Source organism: Ovis aries, chromosome 24 (genome assembly GCF_016772045.2).
Source record: "Ovis aries strain OAR_USU_Benz2616 breed Rambouillet chromosome 24, ARS-UI_Ramb_v3.0, whole genome shotgun sequence".
Taxonomy (NCBI): Eukaryota; Metazoa; Chordata; class Mammalia; order Artiodactyla; family Bovidae; genus Ovis; species Ovis aries.
The window spans coordinates 20,235,511-20,257,181 of record NC_056077.1 but is presented as its reverse complement, the minus strand read 5'-3'; the positions used below and the strand labels follow the sequence as shown (position 1 = coordinate 20,257,181).

The following is a 21,671-nucleotide window of genomic DNA, read 5'->3' as shown; positions in this document are numbered from 1 at the left end:
CTTCCGGCAGGAGGCGGCCTCGCGACCGCCGAGGGAGTTGGTGACAGGCTCTTGTCACCTTGCATTATCGTTGCCTCTGCCGTATCCGTCAGCCCGGGACTGCCCTATTTAGGGAACGCAGCAGGCACTGTAGGTGCTGGGGGTGCCGGAGTGGACAAGAGAAACAAGTTTCCTGCTCTCAGAAAGCTTACCTCCTGGGGCGGGGGGAAGAGACAGAAACTTTGTTAAAAACTGATCTTTAATGCTAGGTGTTAATCTGTCTGATGAGAGGTTTAGGGGGCGGCGGTTTGATGATCCTTAGGATAACCAGGGAAGGTTTCACTGAGAATGCCGCGTTCATAAATACCTCATGCGTGAAGATCTGGGCAAGACTGTACCAAACAGAAAAGAAAGTTCAAGGAACATTAGGGAAGCGGGCAAGGAAGAGGTGGGCTGTTCAAGGAACTGCAAAACGGCCCATGTGGCTGGAGAAAAAGAGAGGTAGGCAGAGATCAAATGTAGGACTTCGAGAGCCGTGATAGAGAGTTTGGATTTTGTTCTAAATGCAACAGGAAAGCACTGGAGGGTTTAAAGCAAGAGAGTGACAAGTCTTATTTAGTCTGTAAAAAGAGTATAGATTGTAGGTGGGGAGGGGCAAGAACAAAAGCAGGGATACCAGTTAAGAGGCACAGTAGTCCAGGACAGAGAGAAATGTAGCTTTAGCTAGGATAAGAGTATTGAAGATAGGGGACAATGGGCAGATAGGGATGTTTTTTAGGCAGAGGAAAGGACGTGCTGATAAATGGGGGTAGGGGGGCAGTTGAAACAGGATTCAGGGAATAACTCCTAAATTTTTGGCCTGAGTAACTGGGCGTTTGAGGATACTATTTACTGAGGTGGGATGTGGGGAGGGGCTTAAGTTGGATGGAGAAACAGAAAAAGAGATGGTTGGCAAAATTTGTTAGCGACACATATGGTCTACCACATACGATTTTGCTATCTAATGGAGGTTTCCTTTTCTTCCATGACTCATGTACTAAGTCAGTATTAACTCTGACGTCGAGTCCAGCTCTTTCTTTCCCAGATAGTTCCCCATGCAGCGAACAGGAAATGAGAGGCTCATTTTCTCCATAAAGGCCACCTAGGTCATCTCTAGAAAGACCTAGAAGAGTGATATCTGTCTCTATTTTTGGAATGCCTACATGTCCACAGAACTCAGCAGGTTTCAAATTCCACCAGACCAACAGCTTTGCAGAAATGCACAGAGTTATCAGTATCAGCACATAGATTGGGTAAGGAAGTTCAGTTGCTAGCCTATAGACTTTCCTATCCAAACATTGGTCTCTTGTGGAGGGGGAGGGGAAGGGTAGGGTTTTTGTTATTATTATTAAATCACATATTTTTCTTCTGCCACAGAAATTGACACAAGCTGATTTATATGTTCCAGGGACTTAGACATAATGCATATCACATTACTGCAGGAATTTTTCACTGTTTGTTGTTGTTTAAACACTGGAGAACTTTGGCGGAGTCATTTTCTTGGCTTCTTTCTGGTGTTTCTGTTGCCAGTTGATAGAAACTCCAGCTGTACAGTTCTGAATTCTCAATGTCCACGGATGTTCACCATTGGCCAGTTGAGAATCCTAGGGTGAAATGTTGGAACACTTGCCTATTCTAACTCCAGCTAAGTGGAATTATGACTTGATTCTTGTGTTTAAAAAAATATAAGCATAAATTCCTCCCTCTACCCAGGTATCCCTTCCTGTCCCTCCTACCTTTGCCCCTCCATGAGAGGTCTGAATCTAAGATTAAAACACAAAAACAACTATTACAAAGTTAAAAGAATTTAAAACTTTTTCTACCGGATAATAGCTGCACATCACTACAGACAACAGCCACCTATCCCATTCCTTACCAATCAGGATGTGGGATGAGAGGGGTGGGCAGGAACCAAATTCTCTGTTTACAGGTTTCCTATTAGTCCCAATAATTTGGGCTGGTTTTAGCCCGCAGTTTCATTCTTGCTTGCCAATGTAGTGTTTCAGAGTCCCAAGACTCTCAGGACAGGACAGATCAGTCTGTTCTCTATCTCAGTCTAGATTTTAGTAGAGGCAAACCCTAGGGGTTAGGGAGACATCGTGTGATGGAGTGAAAAAGAACACAGAACCATATTTCAGTCCCACCCATGCTACTAACTTGAACTTGGGAAAGTTACATCACCTCTCTGGGCCTCTTTCCTCTATCTGACCAATAGATTCCCAGAGTCAGGCACTCTGTTTCAGTGATAGAACCTCCCCATCCTCTCACCTCTATGCAGAGCAGCTAGAACTTTTGTATCCAGAGAGAAGATGAGCCATGAGGCTCCAACGGGCAGAAAGTCCTTAAGGACCCAGGAAAACAGAAGGTCCCCAGGAGGGAGCTATGCTAGCAGCCTGAAGTCATAGATAGTCATTCTGTGGTTTTTAAAGGGCTCTGGACATAGCAGGCCTTGTCATGATGGATGTTAGGCCTCAGCCCAGCAGAGGCTGAATCCAGAGGCAACCTCAAGGGAAGCTGTGGAGGGGACTGTGCAATAACTCTTCTTTTTAAGGAGAATCTTTGGCCTGACAGGGTAAAGAACACACCACCTCCCTGGGGATCAGGTTTACCATGCAGGCTAAGGATGTGGTGAATGCAACATACATGTTCACCTGGGGTTTCTGGGATCAGATGAAATGAAAGAGCTAAATCCAGAGGCTAGTAACTTGTGCCAGGGGCTCAAATATCATTTAGTCTCTTGGATTGGGTTCTGCTGAAGCGACTTAGGGACAGATGATTGATTACAGTGCAAGAAGTTTATTAGGGAGTACTTTTAGGATCAACTCCTGTGGAGGAAGGGAAAGAAGCAGGACTGGGCAGAGGAAGCAGTTTGACTGTGGTGCAGTCACAGGAGGCTTTGGCAAACCCACAGGGAACTCTGAAGTGGCAATGGCTTGTTCTGAGTTCTGAGCTGGGGTAAAAGGGCCAGCAAAGCCTTGATATCTCTGTTTGGACCAGTCATTGGATGCTAGACATGGGGCGTGACCTAGGGTAATGTGGCTCTTCAGCCAAAGACAATTCCTTGAGAGGGCTGACAGCTGAGAGCTGTCAACCTACAACCTCTGCAGAAGCTGGGCATTGGTCCTCCAGTCCTGAAGGGGGACTAGGTAGGACAGTGCAGCATTTGCAACAGTGCAGCCATTGTGCTGCACAGATTCACTTGCTTCTTTTTAGTTCTCAGCGCATCACCTTCAGGACCCAGTGGAGTCTTTTCCTGTGGGAAAGTTATAATAGGAAGGTTAATGGGACAAAATAGAACTCTTGCTGCTGCTGCTGTAGCTCACCTTAATGTATAACTGACATACTCATCATTTTCTGCCTCTCCTGGCCATCCTAGATTTCTCTCACCCTCAGCACCTCTAGGTGGCTTACATGGTGGCATGGTCCAGACCTCCATCCCTAAGGGGGCTGAGCCTCTGGTTGCTATGTACCTCTCAGGCTGTGGCTGCTGAATTTGTCTATTTACTATAAAATAGGGCAAAGGAGAACTGAGGCACCCAGGTAGATCATGTGGGTGCCAAGCCATTTTTCTACTGGTGAAAAACTGAACAATCTTAGTGCTTCCCTGTGCCCAAGGCTATGTATGCTCCTCCTCTACGGGGATGGGGTCCTCATTATTACCTGGGCAGCAGGTCCAGCTCCAGAATCCCATTTACCATCTACTCGTTCATGCTGTCCCTGGCACAAGCTGTTGCAGGTTGTATTCTCTGGGAATACTCTTGAGTTGCAGGGCATTTACTGGGAAGTACTCTCCATCAGTGGACAGAAGGAAGCAAGGCCTGGCAGAGGGAGAAGTCGGGTTGCTGAGCAGTGATAGGAGGACCTCAGCAGGTCCCTTAGGGGGCTCTGAAGCTGAGATGGCCCTTTACAGTTGTTCAAGTTGGGCTGAGGGAGCCAGGTTTTTTACCCTGCATCGATCGGTCATTGGATGCAAGCTGCCCTGGGTAGGTGTGATCTCGGGCAAGAGCTGTCTTCAGCTAGCAGCAGGTTTGGGGTAGAAGAGAAGGAACAGATCCTTCAGTCCTGAAGGGGGATCTGGGCAGCACAGCATAGCATCCACAACAGTTGGTACCTTTCAGTTCTACCAGTTGGTGTGATCTTGGCATTCACTATAAAGAGTTTTCAGTCTGGGATAGAAGGAGGGTCCAGGAACCCTATGCGCCAGGTCCCTCATAGGACCTTGAAGGCTGACGTACTTGATTCCTGCAAATGCTCACCATTCTCTACTGATAGGAAAATGGAGGGAAAGGATGCATTTTATGATAGAATTAATTTAGTGTCTGGACAGAAGCCTCGCCAGACTGAAGGAGGAATCAGGCAATCTATCACAAGGAGCTACCTGCAGGAGATGTCTTGAGGCTGAGAGTAACAGGGAACAGGATGACATTCCCTTCTGAATCAGCCACCTGAGCACAAAATTTATGCAACAAGAAGTCTGCTCTGGTTAACTGGGTAAAGCCACAGAAGCAGCTGAATAAGCTGGGACCTCCCGGTTTACCATGGAAATCTTTGGACAATGCTACACCTCACAGGTGCTTGATTACTGTTTGTTGAAAGCATGAACACAAGAGACTTTGCCTTTTGGTTTTATCAGAGTCCGGATGACAGTGCGTGTGTGCGTGTTAAGTCGCTTCAGTCGTGTCTGACTCTGCAACCCTGTGGACTGTAACTTGCCAGGGTTTTCTATCCATGGGATTCTCCAGACAAGGATGCTGGAGTGAGTTCCAAGGGATCTTCCAAACCCAGGGGTCGAACCCTTGTCTCCAGTATCTACCTGCGTTGGCAGGAGAGTTCTTTACCATTAGTGCCACCTGGGCAGCCCAGGGATGACAGTAGTACTGTGTTATTACATTGTTTTCTATTTTTTATAGAATTTATTTTTGATAATTTATACTTTCCTAAAATTGTTTACTTCATCTGTTTTTTAAATCTAAGTTCCAGGAGGATAGAGCCTATGTTTGTTTTGTCTACTGTTGTGTCCTTTGCATTAGCAAAAACCGTGGAGCAGGCTTCCAGTAAATATTTATTGTGTGAGTCAATGTGTGTGTGTGTGGGGGGGGGGGCTGGTGGTGGAATGGATTATTTTGGAAAAAAAGAAGGAAGAATTAATTCCTCTCCTAATCGTGACTCATTTTTTTCAGGCCACCCTTGGCCTTTTTTCATTCAAAACATTCATGAATAAAGTACAGTTCCAAAGCAGTTGGCGCTGTTGATGTAACAGTGTTTGAAAATACCATTATTGGAAGCTCAGCAGGACATTTGTGCTTATCTATGAACTAGTCATGATATTCTGCAGACCATTCACGTCTTTGAGGCCCCCTCTTCTAGGTTTCCTCCACCCTCTCCATTTCAGTAGTTTCCCAAGAATGGGTGATGAACCCACTATGAGCCAGGCACTGGGTTAGTTCCGCAGAAGTTTTGTTTTTCTGCACCAAAATTTTCACGTACTGCATTTTCCAGGGTCTTCTGAAGCTTTGGGGCGACCGCACTGCCGCGCAACGTCTGGGATGTGGCGTCGCAGCGCCCCCTAGGGGCCAGCTCGAGCTCTCCTTGCCACCGGCGATCGATCCACAGTGCGCTGGCTCCTCGTTCGAAACAGTTGGGAGATGGACTGACTCCAGCTTCCGCTCAGGGAGGCCCTCCTGAGAGGCCTGGCCTCCCAGGGCCATGAGGAAGTCCGTCCAGAAAAACGTTAAAGGTAACTGGGTATGTTCTGGAGACCAAGACTCCTTCACTTTTCCTTGTCTGTAAAATGGGGACATCACACTCTTGGCTTCTGAGATAGCGCCTCACCATCCTTGGTTTGCCAAACTCTAATTTGCATACAGGAAGAGCCCCCCCCCCCTTTTTTTTAGTGTACAGCTCTGTGAATTTTGATAATCATATATCCACATTTAATCCCCTACAATCAGGACGTGGCGGTTCCACAACCCCTGAAGTTACCTTGTGATGCCCGTTTACTGACAACCCTCTTTCCACCCCAGCTCCTGACACTTCTGATCTTTTTCTATAGTTTTGCCTTTTCTATTGAGAATGTCACAAAAATGGACGCGTACAGTATGGAGTCTTTTGAAATTGGCTTCTTTCACTTAACCCTGCTGTCTTTTGTGACTGGGCTTCATAGATTATATCAGGAGCATGTTTAATTTGCAAGCTGAGGTTGGAACTCAGACCCTATCTATGATGCCAGTTCTCTGTTTGCTCAGGAGCCATAAATTTGAGGAGGGGATGATCTGTTCCAAATTGCTCCTATAATCCTGAAAAGTCTCAAAGATGGTGCCTTCTTTATACTAGGATTCTTGCCTGGAGAATTGCTATGGACAGAGGAGCCTGGCGGGCTATAGTCCGCAGGGTCACAAAGAGTCAGACATGATTGAGCGACTAAGCACACACTTAATTTTCCAGTCAGAGAGCATCTGTGGTTGTGGGGAGGGTGAGGTTGGAGACAGGCAAGGATACTTGTTTGAAGTTGAAAGACTGTGAAAACCCTGGAGATGTGGGGACTTCCACCCCCAACAGTGGGGAGGACTCCTGGACTCACTCCCCCCACCCCCAAACACTACAGTCACATGGATTTGGCAAAGGTTTGGCAAGTAGCAGTTTGTCACTTCTCCTTAAGGAAAAGTGCTGGTGTGAAGAGTGTGCTGAAAACAGGTTTCCCCAGAAGCTTCCTGTGAACTGAAAATGAATCTCAGAAGCTTCCTCTTGGAAAAATAACTTGTTGTTCTCCTCAGTCTTGGAAACTTTTCTTGTGAGATTTAGTTCTGTATAAAACATATTTCAATTCCTCACTACCCATTTTCCTGGATTTTCCTCCCCAATGCTTATTTTCTACTGTCTATTTCCACTGACATTGTCACGACGTGCTTGGGTGAATGCAGTAACACTTCCTCTCTTCTAGTCTGGACCCCACAATCCATATAGCAGCCTGAGGTGTTTGATTCTTTTTTTGAATGCAGATCTTAGCTTGTCCTGCCAAGATCGCTTCTAAGCTTTTCCAGTGAGGTAAAATGGCTGAGCAGCCTGTCTGTGACGGCTTCGCTCCTCCTGTCTGGCCCCTACTGATCTCCTTTTATGTTCTTTCCTGTCTCAGAATCTTATTTGTTCCCTTCCACCATACTTTGCTTAAAGCTCTCATATTGGGCCTTTTGACCTCAATTCAAATTTTACCTCCTCTGTGAAGCCTTGATCCTTCTTCCCCACAGGAGACTTAACCTGTTGGTCACCCTCAGAGCTCTCTGTATTTTTTCCTTCATAGCATGTGTTACAGTTTGTTTGTATGTTTACATAGCTCATTGATATTTGTCTCCTCCACTAGGCTGGGAGATTCATGAGGGCAAGAAACACTTCAGTCTCTAGCACACTGCCTGTATCAATAAATACTTGTTAAGTGAATGGATAATAATAACTAACTTTAAACATTCACAGTGTGCTAGGCACTGTGCAAAAGCCCTTTAACTGTCTCCTTTAATTCTCATAACAACCCTCCGAGTGGGTATTTTTATTATCCTCACTTTACTGATGCGGAAGCTAAGGCAGACAGAGGTTAAGTAACTGCCCTAAGATTCTGGCGTTAGAACCCCAGTTATTACTGTCATGCTGATATCTAGCAGAAGGACTAAAACAAATCTCTCCATTTTTAGGAAAACAAGTCAACCTCGAGGTCAAGCCATCTGTACACGACTTGAGCAAAACTCATCAGACCAAGCTCACTGTGGGTAGTCTGGGATTAGGCCTGATCATCATCCAGCATGGGCCCTACCTTCAGATCACCCATCTCATTGCAAAGGGAGCTGCAGCCAGGGATGGAACACTCCAGCCAGGTGACTGTGGTTTCCCCAGGCCTCCTGACCCCTCTTCTTCTGCTTCCCTTTCATCTGCCTTCAGGGAGACTCAGGTTATTAGGTTCCAGTGTAGCAGTGATGATGGTGACATTGTTTGAGAGCTTTCAATGGGCAAGCCAGCTGCTACTACTTGTATAACCCTCATTGTATTTATTCTTTGAATTCTTTTACTTATTTATTTTTGGCTGTGCTGTTTCTGTTGCTGTGCGGGCTTTTCTGTAGTTGTGAGCAGGGGTTACTCGCTTGTTGCAGGGCTTGAGCTTCTCGCTGGTAGTGGCTTCTCTTGCTGTGAAGCATGGGCTCTAGGGCGCACATGCTGCAGTCGTGGCTCCAGGGCTCTAGAGCACAGGCCCAGTAGCTGTGACACACGAACTTAGTTGCTTCACGGCACGTGGAATCTTCGCAGCTCAGGAATTGAACCCAGGACTCCTGCTTTGGTAGGCGGATTCTTTACCACTGAGCCATCAGGGAAGTCCTGTTTATTGAATTCTTATAATAACCCTTTAGGTAGGAACTATGATTATCGTCTACCTTTTACAGATGAGGAAACTAAGGCTCAGTGAGACTGAGTTCCTTGTCCAGGTTCACCCCCATCTAGAAGGGATTCATATACAGGAATAGTGTCACTCCAGCATTTATGGCTCTGTATGGATAAGGCTTTCTTTTGTAGGCAGTATGAATCATCATTAACTTTAGATGTGTGATCTCATTTCACCTGGCTGACAATCCCCAAGGTAGATTCTACATTAAACTGATATACAGATGAGGAATCAGATATTTAGTAACTTGTACGTTGTCACACCAAGGAGTGGAGATTTGAATGCTGTCTTTGTCAGTACTGCCCTGCTTCTCTTGTCTTTAGATGAATGAATTTTCCATCCAGTTCAAGACATTTCCCCAGTGCCTTCTCTGGGCTGTGCTCCGGAGTTAGGGACACACAATGGGATGGTAAGGTGGTGGAAGGAAAAACCATTCAGTGCGAGCTGGCCTGAATTCAGGCCCAGGCTGTACCTCTTTTTGGTTCTTTGTCCTGGGACAAAGTCCTTTAACTTTCCTGGCCTTAGTCACCTCATCTCTAAATTGGGATAATACCACCTTTGTCCGAAGTTGCTAGTATTTGATGAGATAATCTTTATGAAAATACTTGGAGAGCCACAGTGCTATGGAAATATTGGCAATCCTTTCTCTAATGCTGTTCTTAGAGATTCTCCAGACTTGTATCTTGTTTTGTTGTTAACCAAAAAGGATTGTGTATTGGCCAAAGTATTGGCTAATATTTTTGCATCAGGTCAGCTGATGCAAAGAGCCGACTCACTGAAAAGGACCCTGATGCTGAGAAAGATTGAGGGCAGGAGGAGAAGGGGATGACAGAGGATGAGATATTAGGGTGGCATCATCGACTCAATGGACAGGAATTTGAGCAACCTCCAGGAGATGGTGAGGGACAGGGAAGCCTGGCATGCTGCAGTCCATGGGGTTGCAAAGAGTAGGACATGACTTAGTGACTGAACAACAACAATAAAAATGGTTGTGGTGCCACAGCCCTAGTGGATTAAACCATTGGTTTGCAACGCTGGTTACTTATTAGAATCACCTGGAGACCTTTTAGAATAAAAATGGCTTGGCCCCATCTCTCCAGAGGTTTTGATTCAGTTGGTTTGGGGACAGGGCAGTTCATGGTTTAAAACTTCTCAGATTATTCTAATTGTAGTTAGGGTTAAATGCAGCAGATTAAAGAATTAAGTGGATCAATGATGCTGTTATGAAAGTTCACCTCACCTTAAAATCCAAAGCATTTTCTCCACGTATTACTTACTATTTGGTGCTAGGGAACAGCCTTCCAGAAAGAAAGTTCTGGACTTTCCATCCAAAAGAACTCTAGGCCAGGTCCCATGGGCCTTTTCTGCTTGTTCTCCGCAGGTTTTTTGGAGTCAGGGGACAGACGCTGGTTGATAAGCAAAGTGCACACTCACTGGAGTGGGATGGGAGTATGCTTTCATGAAACAGAATCTCCTGGTAGGGTCATAGTGTGCTCCTGGAGGTCAGAGGCAGTCTTGAATTCATCTTTTAATGAATTCAAGGGACTTACCATTAGAACTGGTGCATTTATTATGTCTGTGCTTGATAAATGAAGAGTAAGTGAGCATTGTTCTAGGATTTTGCAAGGTGTTTCCACATCTATTAGCTAATCTTTGCAACACTCCTAGAAGGTAGATAATGAAATACAGAGGCTCAGAGAGATGAAGTGAATTGTTTAGTACAGAGCTAAGTGGGTGGTCAGAGCTGATTTGAACCCATGTCTGCTTAGAAAGCCCATACCTTTGACTAGAAAAGAGATTGCAATATGGAGTACGTCCCATATCTCTTCATGACAAGTCACTTCATGACAAGTCAGGCACTTCTCTTCAAGGCCTGGGATTCAAAGGCTCTGTAACTCAGTCCCTTTGACAATGATTATGAGATTTGAAGAGGTGATGGTCCTAGAAACCTGAATTTTTTTTAACCCCATTACCTCCCAGCCCCATTATTTCTTACGTGCTTTGAATTTCTCTTCTTTTGTTGTTTCTTAATAGGGCTTCATCTTGATTTCCTAATTTATTTTGTCTAAACTTTAAAATCCTTTTGGCCAGCATAGTTTTAGCAAACTCTGAAATCCAGAATCTTAAGAAATTAATACAGCATTTTTCTTTTCTTGGAGAAATTAATATAGATTTGAAGGTAAACAAAGTTATGTACTGGTCACCACCCTTACTAGGCCACATTAATTCAATAAGCATTTCCTGAATGCCTGCTGTGTGCAGACATCAGGCACTGGGGTGTAATGGTGAGCCAGTCATATGTGGTCCCTAACCACACAGAGCTTATGGAATTTACAGCCTAGTTGAGAGAAATGGGAGAAAAATAAAATCTACTTTTTTGGTAGTGGCTTGGCTGCTGAAAAGTTGATTAAATATAGATAACTGGGACAGTTTATACAATGTGGTTCCTACAGCCCATTAAAACAGAAAAAAATGTATAATATTAATATTTATAAATACCAAATTGGTGCTTCTTTATGAAATGCAATGTTAATGTCTCTTGCTAGAATAATCACATTCATGCAATAACACCTTTGGCTTATAGTCAGGACGGTCAAGCAGTTAAGCTGTTTATTTTCTGCCCTCTCGATAAGTCACCTTTTTAACAACATAATTAAGCAGCATGTCAAGCCATAGCTTTCAGCTATAAACACCCCTTTTAACATTAGGCAAGTAAGCTTATCCCGTGAGGGTTTCTTTTTTTTTTTTTTGACATTTTAATTAACCTCTATAAGGTGAACAGCTGTTTCAGATTACACAATCTGTAGGTAGCTGGGAGAAGCCCTGTTTCATTCTGAAGTTAGCCACAGCTGTCTTTAAAGACCAAAGTAGAAGCTTTTCTCCACCCATCTCAGTATTCATTTTCTTTAAAACTGTGACCTTTTGTTTGATAGAATCTAGCACTATGGAAATTTGTCTTTGGTGTTCCTTTGAGGCTTCCTTTAGGTTCAGCATAATTTCTAATTATAGCGGAGTACAGAGTAGCGCTTCCCGGGTGAGACTCAGTGGTAAAGAATCCACCTGCTGATGCAGGAGACACGGGAGATGCAGGTTTGACACCTGGGTTGGGAAAAACCCCTGGAGGAGGAAATTGCAACCCACTCCAGTATTCTTGCCTGGAAAATTCCATGGACAGAGAAGCCTGGTGGACCACAGTCCATGGAGTCGCAAAGAGTTGGGGAGTAGTAATAGAGAAAGTACTTCATCTTGACTCTTTTCTACTCTGAGGTTAGACCTCAGTTGTCTTAGAATGAGGTGATTGAGGGATCCCTAGCTTCCCATGTACAGTGGGGTAAACGTTCTTTGGGACTTATTAGGGTCACTTTATCTGATGTTAGCTCTGAAGTCTCCATGACCATTTGGCAGGATGATAGTACTTGTATGATCTGATAACTAAGATTTTATTTACCCAGTGTGAATCTGACCTTGAAGATCAATTTCCCTGTATTCCTTCTTCTCTTGCTAGATGCCCTATAGCAGTCAGGGGTCTTAACTGCAAGCAATAAAGAAGTTCTATTGTTGTTGTTGTTGAGTCTCTTAAAAAAGTCATGTCCAGCTCTTTGCAACCCCATGGACTGTAGCACACCAGGCTTCATTGTCATTTACCATCTCCCAGAGTTTGCTCAAACTCATATCCTTTGAGTCAATGATGCTGTCCAACCATCTCATCCTCTGTTGTCTCCTTCTCCTGCCTTCAATCTTTCCCAGCATCAGGGTCTTTTCAAATGAGTTGGCTCTTTGCATCAGGTGGCCAAAGTATTGCCCTTCCAGCATCAGTCCTTCAAATGAATATTGAGGGTTGATGTCCTTTAGGATTGACTGGTTTGATTTCTTTGCTGTCCAAGGGACCCTCAAGAGTCTTCTCCAATACCACATTTCGAAAGCATCAGTTCTTCAGCACTCAGCCTTCTTCATGGTCCCACTCTCACATCCATACATGACTACTGGAAAAACTATAGCTTTGATTATACAGATCTTTGTTGGCAAACTGATGTCTCTGATTTTTATTACTCTGTCTAGCTCTGTCCTAGCTTTTCTTCCCAGGAACAAACATCTTCTAATTTCATGGCTGCAGTCACTGTCTGCAGTAAATTTGGCGTCCAAGAAAATAGTCTGTCACTGTTTCCATTGTTTCCCCATATATTTGCCATGAAGTGATGGAACTGGAAGCCATGATCTTAGTTTTTTGACTGTTGAGTTTTAAGCCAGCTTTTTCACTTTCCTCTTTCACTTTCATCAAGAGGCTCTTAGTTCCTCTTCACTTTCTGCCATAAGGATGATATCATCTGCATATCTGAGGCTATTCATATTTCTCCCAGCAATCTTGATTCCAGCTTGTGATTCATCCAGCCCAACATTTCACATGATATACTCTGCATAGAAGTTCAATAAGCAGGGTGACAATATACAGCCTTCTCGTACTCCTTAACCAATTTAGAACTAGTCTGTTGTTCCATGTCCAGTTCTAACTGTTGCTTCTTGACATGCATATAGGTTTTGCAGGTAAGGTGGTCTGATGTTCCCATCTCTTTAAGATTTTTTCACAGTTTGTTGTGACCACACAGTTAGTCAAAGGCTTTGGTGTAGTCAGTGAAGCAGATGTTTTTCTGGAATTCTCTGGCTTTTCTATGATCCAGAGGATGTTGCCAATTTGATCTCTGGTTCCTCTGCCTTTTCTAAATCCAGCTTGAACATCTGAAAGTTCTCAGTTCACATACTGTTGAAGCCTAGCTTGGAGAATTTTGAGCATTACTTTGCTAGCATGTGAGATGAGTGCAATTGTGCGGTAGTTTGAGCATTCTTTGGCATTTCTTTTCTTTGGGAGTGGAATGAAAACTGACCTTTTCCAGTCCTGTGGCCACTGCTGAGTTTTCCAAATTTGGTGGCATATTAAGTGCAGCACTTTCACAGCATCATCTTTTAGGATTTGAAATAGCTCAGCTGGAATTCTATCATCTCCACTAGCTTTGTTCATAGTAATGCTTCCTAAGGGGCCCACTTGACTTTGAACTCCAGGATGTCTGGCTCTAGCTGAGTGATCATACCATCGTGGGTTATCTAGGTCATTAAGATCTTTTTTGTATAGCTCTGTGTATTTTTGCCACCTCTTCTGAATCTCTTCTGCGTCTGTTAGGTCCATACCATTTCTGTCCTTTATTGTGCCTGTCTTTGCATGGAATGTTCCCTTGTTATCTCTAATTTTCTTGAAGAGATCTCTCGTCTTTCCTATTCTGTTGTTTTCCTCTCTTTCTTTGCATTGTTCACTTAAGGCTTTGTTATCTCTCCCTGCTGTTCTTTGGAACTCTGCATTCAGATGGTTATATCTTTCCTTTTCTCCTTTTCCTTTTGCTTTGCTTCTTTTCTCAGCTATTTATAAGGCCTCCTCAGACAACCATTTTGCTGTTTTGCATTTCTTTTTCTTGGGGATGGTTTTGGTTGCTGCCTCCTGTACAATGTAACGAACCTCCATTCATAGTTCTTCAGGCACTCTATCAGATCTAATCCCTTGAATCTATTTGTCACTTCCACTGTATAATCATAAGGGATTTGATTTAGGTCATACCTGAATGGCCTAATGGTTTTTCCTGCTTTCTTCAAGCTCTCGCTTGAAGTTTAAAGAACTTTCTTCAAGTTCTGTAAAGGCACTGAATTTAGAACATTTAATCTGACAGAATTCCTGGAAAGCCTTGAGAACCAGGTTTGGAAAATGATGAGAGAACAAAAGGCCATGGAAACTGGATGCTCCTGTCGCTTCTCTGTATCTCCTGCTCCAGGTTTAGTGACCCAGGGGGACTGACCAATAGCTGGACCTATTCTACATGTCCATGCCTTAGCTGCTGGGTACAAATGAATAATTGGGTCTATTTAATATCCAGCTGGGAGGTCCAGGGACTTGGCTGTCAAGATGTGGTTCTCTTTCCACCTGTTGGGGGCTCAGAAGCTGCATGGCTGGCTATCATACTCCCCTCCCTGTTCAACTCTGTCCTACGATAGGGGACCTAGGCGTCAAATCCCTTTGAACTTCCATACTCTCTGTATACACATCTTCAACTTAATTAAAGCATGCTAAATGTCCAGTGTTATATGTAGAATTACTTGCTCAATGAATACTGCATAAGGAAAGAATATTAAACTGTAAGGCTTGATGTTTACTATGGTCTGCTTACTGTGGAGGGCATTGGCAATGGCCAGGCAGGTATAATAAAAATGGGTCATTTGTTCACTTAGTGTAAGTGATTTTTTTCTTTAATAGTAGTAGCCATTTATTTTACTTGAAACAAGCACATTTTTAGAATCTTCAAGGATGGTTCAGATTCTAAATCATTTTTAGCCTCTGTCACACCAAGGACCTTACAAATGTTCTAAAAACATGTTATAATATCTACCATTACACTATTAAGAAACATCTTGCATGTATTCATTATTCACTGAGAGGATCATTTTTTTTTTCATTAAATAAAGTTTGAAGCCTGGTTTTGGTTGAAAATGAACCAACAATATGAACCTATAAAATGAAATACCTCACCAAATAAAAAAAAGGGAGAGACATTGCACAATGAAGACAGAAATGGCATGATCTTTTTTAAACCATCATCTTAATTTTATTGAATTTTTTCCCTTTTTCAGGTGATGTTTTGATTAGTGTTGGCTATGCAAATGTGTTAGGTTATACTCTTCGAGAATTTTTAAAGCTTCTGCAACATATCACCATAGGAACAATACTACAAATAAAAGTTTACCGAGATTTTATAGACATACCCCAAGAATGGCAAGAAATATATGATTTAATCCCTGAGACCAAATTCCCAATCACACGGTAAGTAGTTAAGTTTAGGAAATCTTTGTTATACTACAGAATTCTCCAGGGTCTGTGAAGCACAGTCTTAGTTAAATGTGAGAATTATCAATTGGACCATGTAGGAGGAATTAATGACACTGTCACAGTTCAGTGAGTTTCTAAATCCTTTTGGAAAGTACAATCTGTAGGACCTAATATGAGGCAGGATGATAAAGGCAAGAATGAGCCTTGGACATGGAGTTTAAAAAGGACCAAACTACCTAGTGGCAACTCTGCCTTCAAACCTAGATATGACTCCCCCTTTTCCAAAGTTAGCCCTGAAACATGTGCTGTGACTCCCTTTCCTCATTTGTCTCCAGCATATTCAATTCTCCCTCTGGATCCTTCTCAATAACCGTTAAACCTGTTTAAAAGTCTTCCATCTTAGCAAAGCCCACTTTAATTCCACTCCCCTCTCCTTTCCTTACCAGCCACTGTCCTGTCCCTTGACTCCAAAGCTGTTGAGAGTTGTATTAGACATTACCCACCTCGGTGCAGACCTTGGCTGAGAGCCCTTTACCTCAAGGTCACCTGCAACCTTCATACTGCTGATTTCAGTGGACTCCTCTCAGTCTCTAATTTTGCTTGGCTTCTGAGCAGCAGCAGGCACTCTACAGCCTCCCACCTCAACTCTTGTTGAAATATAAATTTTCCCAGACTTCTGGAATACCATACTCCGTTATCTCCTTTTGTCACTTCCTTGTGATTGCCTTTTACCAAGCCTTGTCTTTGGCTTTCTTCTCTCAATCTTCTAAGCAAACTCCTTGGTTTCTATTAGTATTCATACATTAATAATTTCCAAATTGTATTATCTCCAAACTTGTATAGACACCCACTTGATATCTGTATCATAAAACCCCTTAAACTCATTATGCCTAAAATTAAAAGCCAGTTTGCCATTGTCTTAGTGGGAGAGCATTTGCTTAGTCAAACAAGTCAGAAATTTAAGGCCTGGCTTGATTTCTCTATCTCCTTTTTAAGTGGCACATTTAGTATTCTGATCCAAGAGTTAATTCTGACCAGATCCCTGAGCACTAGCTGTACAGCTGTGTACCTTTGCTTATTGGGATGTGCTCAAAGAAATATGGCTAGGGGCTTTCCTAAGATTAAAAAATGGCCCATATTACTTCAGAGTCCAACTTGTGGCTACAGGGACTGATACAGTTCTCAGATATGCTTTGCTTATCTCCCTCACTGTTTTAGACAGCGTTGAGCAAGGAGGATACATAGGAGGGCTTTTTCCAGGGGCCAGTAATACTCTATTTCTTGACCTGGGTGGTAGCTACCAAGGTGTTTAGAATTTTTTTTTTCATTCAACTTATTTGCATTTTTGTTTCAAAAAATTTTTAATGAAAAAAAAAAAAATGGAATTGCTAAATTTACAAATCTCTGGTTTCTCCTGAAAAACAAAAGATGGGCTTGCATCCTCACATGGTAACAGTGGACTAGAGCTGGATAGCAGTTGTTCCCTTCAGATCAGATATAGAATGGGAAAAATTTTCTCCCAATAACTAAACCAATCCTGCATTGATTAAAAATCATTAATGATAATACTGAACTTAATACTATGTGATGGACTCCGCTTTACAAGCGTTGTACCATTTAATCCTCATGACAGTTCTATTTATCCTCATTTTACAGATAAGAAAACTGAAGCCAACAGAGGAGCATGTAAACTTGCCAGAGGCCACAGGGCTAAGTAGTATACGTCTGTTTTCAGAGCAGCAACATCCAATAAGAATTCTCTATGCTAGTGGAAATGACCTGTATCTGTGCCATCCCGTGTGGTAACATTAGCCACAGGTGGCTACTAAGAACCTGAAATGTGAAGATTTGTAACTGAGGAACTTTAAATTTATTCAAGTTTAATCAGTTTAAATCTAGCAGCCATACATAGCTGGTGGACCCTGTATTGGAGAGTTCAGCTCCCAAAACAGAGCTGTTCACCATTTGCTTATGGGACAACTACATTCTAAGTAGAGTTTGAGATTCAGAATATTAAAAACCTAGGGATGGCAGGTTGACCATTCAAAAGCAAACACAGAATACCACAACCTAAGTTATGAGGCTAAAATCCACAAACTTAGGAACAATACCAATCATGTTCTGAATCCCTTAATTAAACAAAGGGCTTATAGCTAAGGCATGTTAGCATCTTATGTGGAAAAGGGTAAGGAAGGGGCAGAAGGGGAACGAAAAGGTTTATTTCACAAAGTTGTAAGGCTTCTTTCAGGAGCAGATAGCATCGAGTGCACAATTCGCCATGTGATGCTCTGGGCAGGCCTAGTGATATTAAAAACTGTTTCCAGCGAACCCTGACCTCTGCTGGCTTGTGGCATTTCTATCTAATGCCACTTTAATAAGAACCTGGCTCTGCCACCAGTCTTTATGGTGATCTAACAGAGCGACAAAGAAGGTCCTTGAGTCTGAAGGCAAACTGTTCTAGTCCTAAGATCTTCTGAATCTCTCTTGTACAGCACTACATCAAGGATTAAAGAAAATCATACAATTTAAGACTAGTGGCTTTCAGAAAAAAATGACTCAGTATCAAATGCTATTACCAGAAGAGAGAAACTTTAGGGAAGATCTGTTCAGATCCTTAGGAGCAAGCAACAAACAAACACACACCACAAGCAGGCCTCCAAGGATGTTAGGGAAAACACTAGTAAGTCTGATAGGTTGGAGGGACTGGGGTAGGGAAGAAATCCATTTCCTATTAGCAGGACAGAAGGTAACGGAGGTTCATAATTGCAAAGATCTAGTTTTGGATCTGCTGGGTAATAGCACCAGCATGAGGGGTAGCACGTGACAGCATTTGTTCAGGAAAATAATAGCAGGCGCAGGTGCTACAGGCATTAGAAAAGTTCAAGAACCCTGTTGTTGGCAAACTGAAAAAAAAAAAGAATCTTCGCAAGTTTCTGGATGGCAACAGCAAGGTGGAATAGTGCATGATGAGACATCTGGGTGGAAGGGTGTTCTACAGATCCACATTTGTAAACCCAATTGAGAAGCAAATGATACTCAGGAGCAAAAATAAAAGGATTCAGAATAACCAATGATAAGCATATTGAAGATCTTTGAGGCCCATTATTTCTGGACACCTCCTTGGAAATCAGTAATATTCTATTATTGCTGATCCCACGAGACCCATGAAAACTGAGTTCCGTGGATGAGATGGCCACACTGACCTGTTACATTCTGTGTGAGGTGAAATCAACCCACCTTTAAGGCCTGCTAATATTCTGGTCAGTAGTCTCGCTTAAGTCTGTACAAAAAAAGTAATGTGAAATAATTTAGGGCAGAATTTGATTTCCATTTAGGAATGTAAACAAATTTAAAGGTAATTTAAACAAATTTAAAGAGGATCTTAGTTCCCCTACCAGGGACCGAACCTGAGCCCTTGGCAGTGAAAGTATGGAGTTCTAAGCACTGGACTGCCAGGGAATTCCATAAAGGTAATTTTTAAAAGAGAAGATTTTCAATAACACAGACAGGTAATGCTAAAGCTATATTGTATTTTTTCTTTTATGACCCAAAGCAAGTTATAAGACATCTTGTTAGGTGATAATAATGAATGTATAGACATTAAGAATCCATTTCATTCACTAGTCTTTCCATTTCAGCACAACAAAGAAAACTGAGGAGGCAAAAGATAGATCTGTCACAAGCAGTGATGATGATGAAGCTTTCGATACAAGACTTAAGTACTATAAATATCCACGGTCCACTGGACATTACCCTGTAAGGAGACCAATGTCTATCTCCAGAGAATGGCATGGATATAAAAAGAAGAACCATGTAATGCGTGTAGGAAAAGACATTAACTGTGACGTAATGATTCACAGAGATCACAAGAAAGAAGTGAGGGCCCCTTCTCCATACTGGACCATGGTGAAGCAAGACAATGAAATCTCCTCCTCCTCATCAGCCTCCTCCACCTCAGACGCATTTTGGCTGGAAGACTGTACCCCTGTTGAAAAGGGCAGTGGTGAACCAGTATCACGAGTTGGTTAGGCAGCAGTTTTCAAATCTGTGACCACAGAAGCATTTACCTTGAAAACACTCTTTTGTGCACTGCCTTACTTTTGAGTGTTAGGTTGATAATTACTTGAAAGAGAGAATAGAAACAGAAAAGGGAGAAGATGAGGGGGAAAAAAATACACCAAAATTGTGCCACAGTGAAGATAAACATAAAAAAGGAAGCAGTGCAAATACAGGCTACAGCTAACAGGTAATATATATTTTGCACAAATAACTTTTGGAAAAAAGGCAAAAGGGGGTAAAACCCAGATCATTTAACTGTTCTTACCCAAGAATACAGACTTTTAACTGCTTTTATCTTTAAAAGCCAATAATAATCTGGAGATAGTTACTCTGATAGCCACTTAAGCCTTAATTTTAATAGTTTCTCATGCTTCTGTACTTTATAATTATATTCCTATTCTCCTTAAAAGTATCTAAAGCAAAAACTCAACATAAAACAAATACCTCTTGATTAACTGGTTAGGAAAAATGCAAGAAAAACATTTAAATAGAATGCTTTATTGACTTTAGGTCAGTTGGGAACAATTACCTATATTTATGCTTTATATTTCATCTCATTGGAAAAAAAGATAAACGTTACATTAGAGACTTTTCACTTTTATGTATTTGCTGCTCTGGGTTGACAAAACGTTCAGTTCTTTCCTGCAATATGGGATTCAGTATTACAACTCATCAATGAAAGGAGTATGCCCCAAATTTCCACTTGCTGCCATTGACTTCCGGCCAGAAACAAACTTCTTTGCAGCCTTTAAGACAGAAACAAAGACAGAAAAGTTAATACAAATAAGCAAATAGACAAAGTTCTGTTACTCTGAATATTTCATACTTTGTGTGACTGAGTGAGCGTGGTGCTCTAACGATGACAGTAGCTGTTAAAGAGGGAAAAGGAATTTCTGACACTAGGGTAGTCTCTTGGAGCACGGCTGTCTGCCTCTGCGTCTGTATTACAATGGCAAATAGTCTGAGTCAATGAAAATACACCAATTGCTAACTTGGCAAAGTTACACTATATCCCAGTGTTCTTTATGCCACTACTTTAGAATTCAAAGTCTGTTAGTTTACGTCAAATGCAGTACCATGAGGAGTGGTACTTAGATCAGCTTTTTAAATAAAGATGGTGTTGGAGGCAGCTGGGTTGGACTCGTGACAGTACAGTATATAAGACAAGGACAACCATTTGGAAGAGTATACAATGATAAAGCCTCTATACAGTCAGCAAAAACAAGACTTGGAGCTGACTGTGGTTCAGATCATGAACTCCTTATTAAAAAATTCAGACTTAAACTGAAGAAAGTAGGGAAAACCACTAGGCCATTCAGGTATGACCTAAATCAAATCCCTTACAATTATACAGTGGAAGTGACAAATAGATTAAAGGGATTAGATCTGATACACAGAGTGCCTGAAGAACTATGGACGAAGGTTTGTAACATTGCACAGGAGGCGGTGATGAAAATTATCCCCAAGAAAAAGAAATGCAAAACGGCAAAATCGTTGTCTGAGGAGGCCTTACAAATAGCTGAGAAAGGAAGAGAAGTGAAAGGCAAAGGAGAAAAGGAAAGATATATTCATCTGAATGTAGAATTCCAAAGAATATCAAGGAGAGATAAGAAAGCCTTCCTCAATGATTAATGCAAAGAAAGAGAGGAAAACAACAGAATGGGAAAGACTAGAGCTCTCTTCAAGAAAATTAGAGATACTAAGGGAAAATTTCATCCGAAGACAGGCACAATAAAGGACAGAAATGGTATGGACCTAACAGAAGCAGAAGAGATTCATAAGAGGCGGCAAGAATTCACAGAACTACACAAGAAAGATCTTAATGACCCAGATAACCCACAATGGTGTGATCCCTCAGCTAGAGCCAGACATCCTGGAGTTCAAAGTCAAGTGGGCCTTAGGAAGCATTACTATGAGCAAAGCTAGTGGAGGTGATGGAATTCCAGCTGAGCTATTTCAAATCCTAAAAGATGATGCTGTGAAAGTGCTGCACTCAATATGCCAGCAAATTTGGAAAACTCAGCAGTGGCCACAGGACTGGAAAAGGTCAGTTTTCATTCCACTCCCAAAGAATGCTCAAACTACCGCACAATTGCACTCATCTCACATGCTAGCAAAGTAATGCTCAAAATTCTCCAAGCCAGGCTTCAACAGTATGTGAACTGAGAACTTTCAGATGTTCAAGCTGGATTTAGAAAAGGCAGAGGAATCAGAGATCAAATTGGCAACATCCTCTGGATCACAGAAAAAGCCAGATAATTCCAGAAAAACATCTCCTTTGCTTCATTATACTATGCCAGAGCCTTTGAC

At 42.3% G+C, this 21,671-nt stretch overlaps 2 protein-coding genes across 2 annotated transcripts in view; one reads left to right on the top strand and one right to left on the bottom strand.

The window, feature by feature from the left end:
• Positions 1–531: 531 nt before the first annotated feature.
• PDZD9 (PDZ domain containing 9) lies at positions 532–20,057 on the top strand. Its single transcript, XM_027961989.3, has 5 exons — positions 532–4,589; positions 5,518–5,755; positions 7,701–7,880; positions 15,107–15,296; positions 18,941–20,057. The coding sequence occupies exons 2-5, from the start codon at positions 5,725–5,727 to the stop codon at positions 19,329–19,331; spliced, it is 792 nt and encodes a 263-aa protein (XP_027817790.1). The 5' UTR covers positions 532–4,589; positions 5,518–5,724; the 3' UTR covers positions 19,332–20,057.
• The window catches only part of LOC101102527 (cytochrome b-c1 complex subunit 2, mitochondrial), a 25,461-nt gene continuing 23,629 nt past the window's right edge, over positions 19,840–21,671 (bottom strand). Inside the window, exon 14 of the mRNA XM_004020830.4 lies at positions 19,840–20,107. Coding sequence (XP_004020879.1) covers positions 20,024–20,107 — 84 coding nt within the window. The 3' untranslated portion in view covers positions 19,840–20,023. The remainder of the gene's footprint in view (positions 20,108–21,671) is intronic.

Coding starts and splice junctions, on each gene's coding strand:
- PDZD9 (XM_027961989.3), top strand. CDS start 5,725: ATGAGGAAGTCCGTCCAGAAAAACGTTAAAG. Junction 5,756..7,700: donor CGTCCAGAAAAACGTTAAAG/GTAACTGGGTAT, acceptor CTCCATTTTTAG/GAAAACAAGTCAACCTCGAG. Junction 7,881..15,106: donor GGATGGAACACTCCAGCCAG/GTGACTGTGGTT, acceptor TCCCTTTTTCAG/GTGATGTTTTGATTAGTGTT.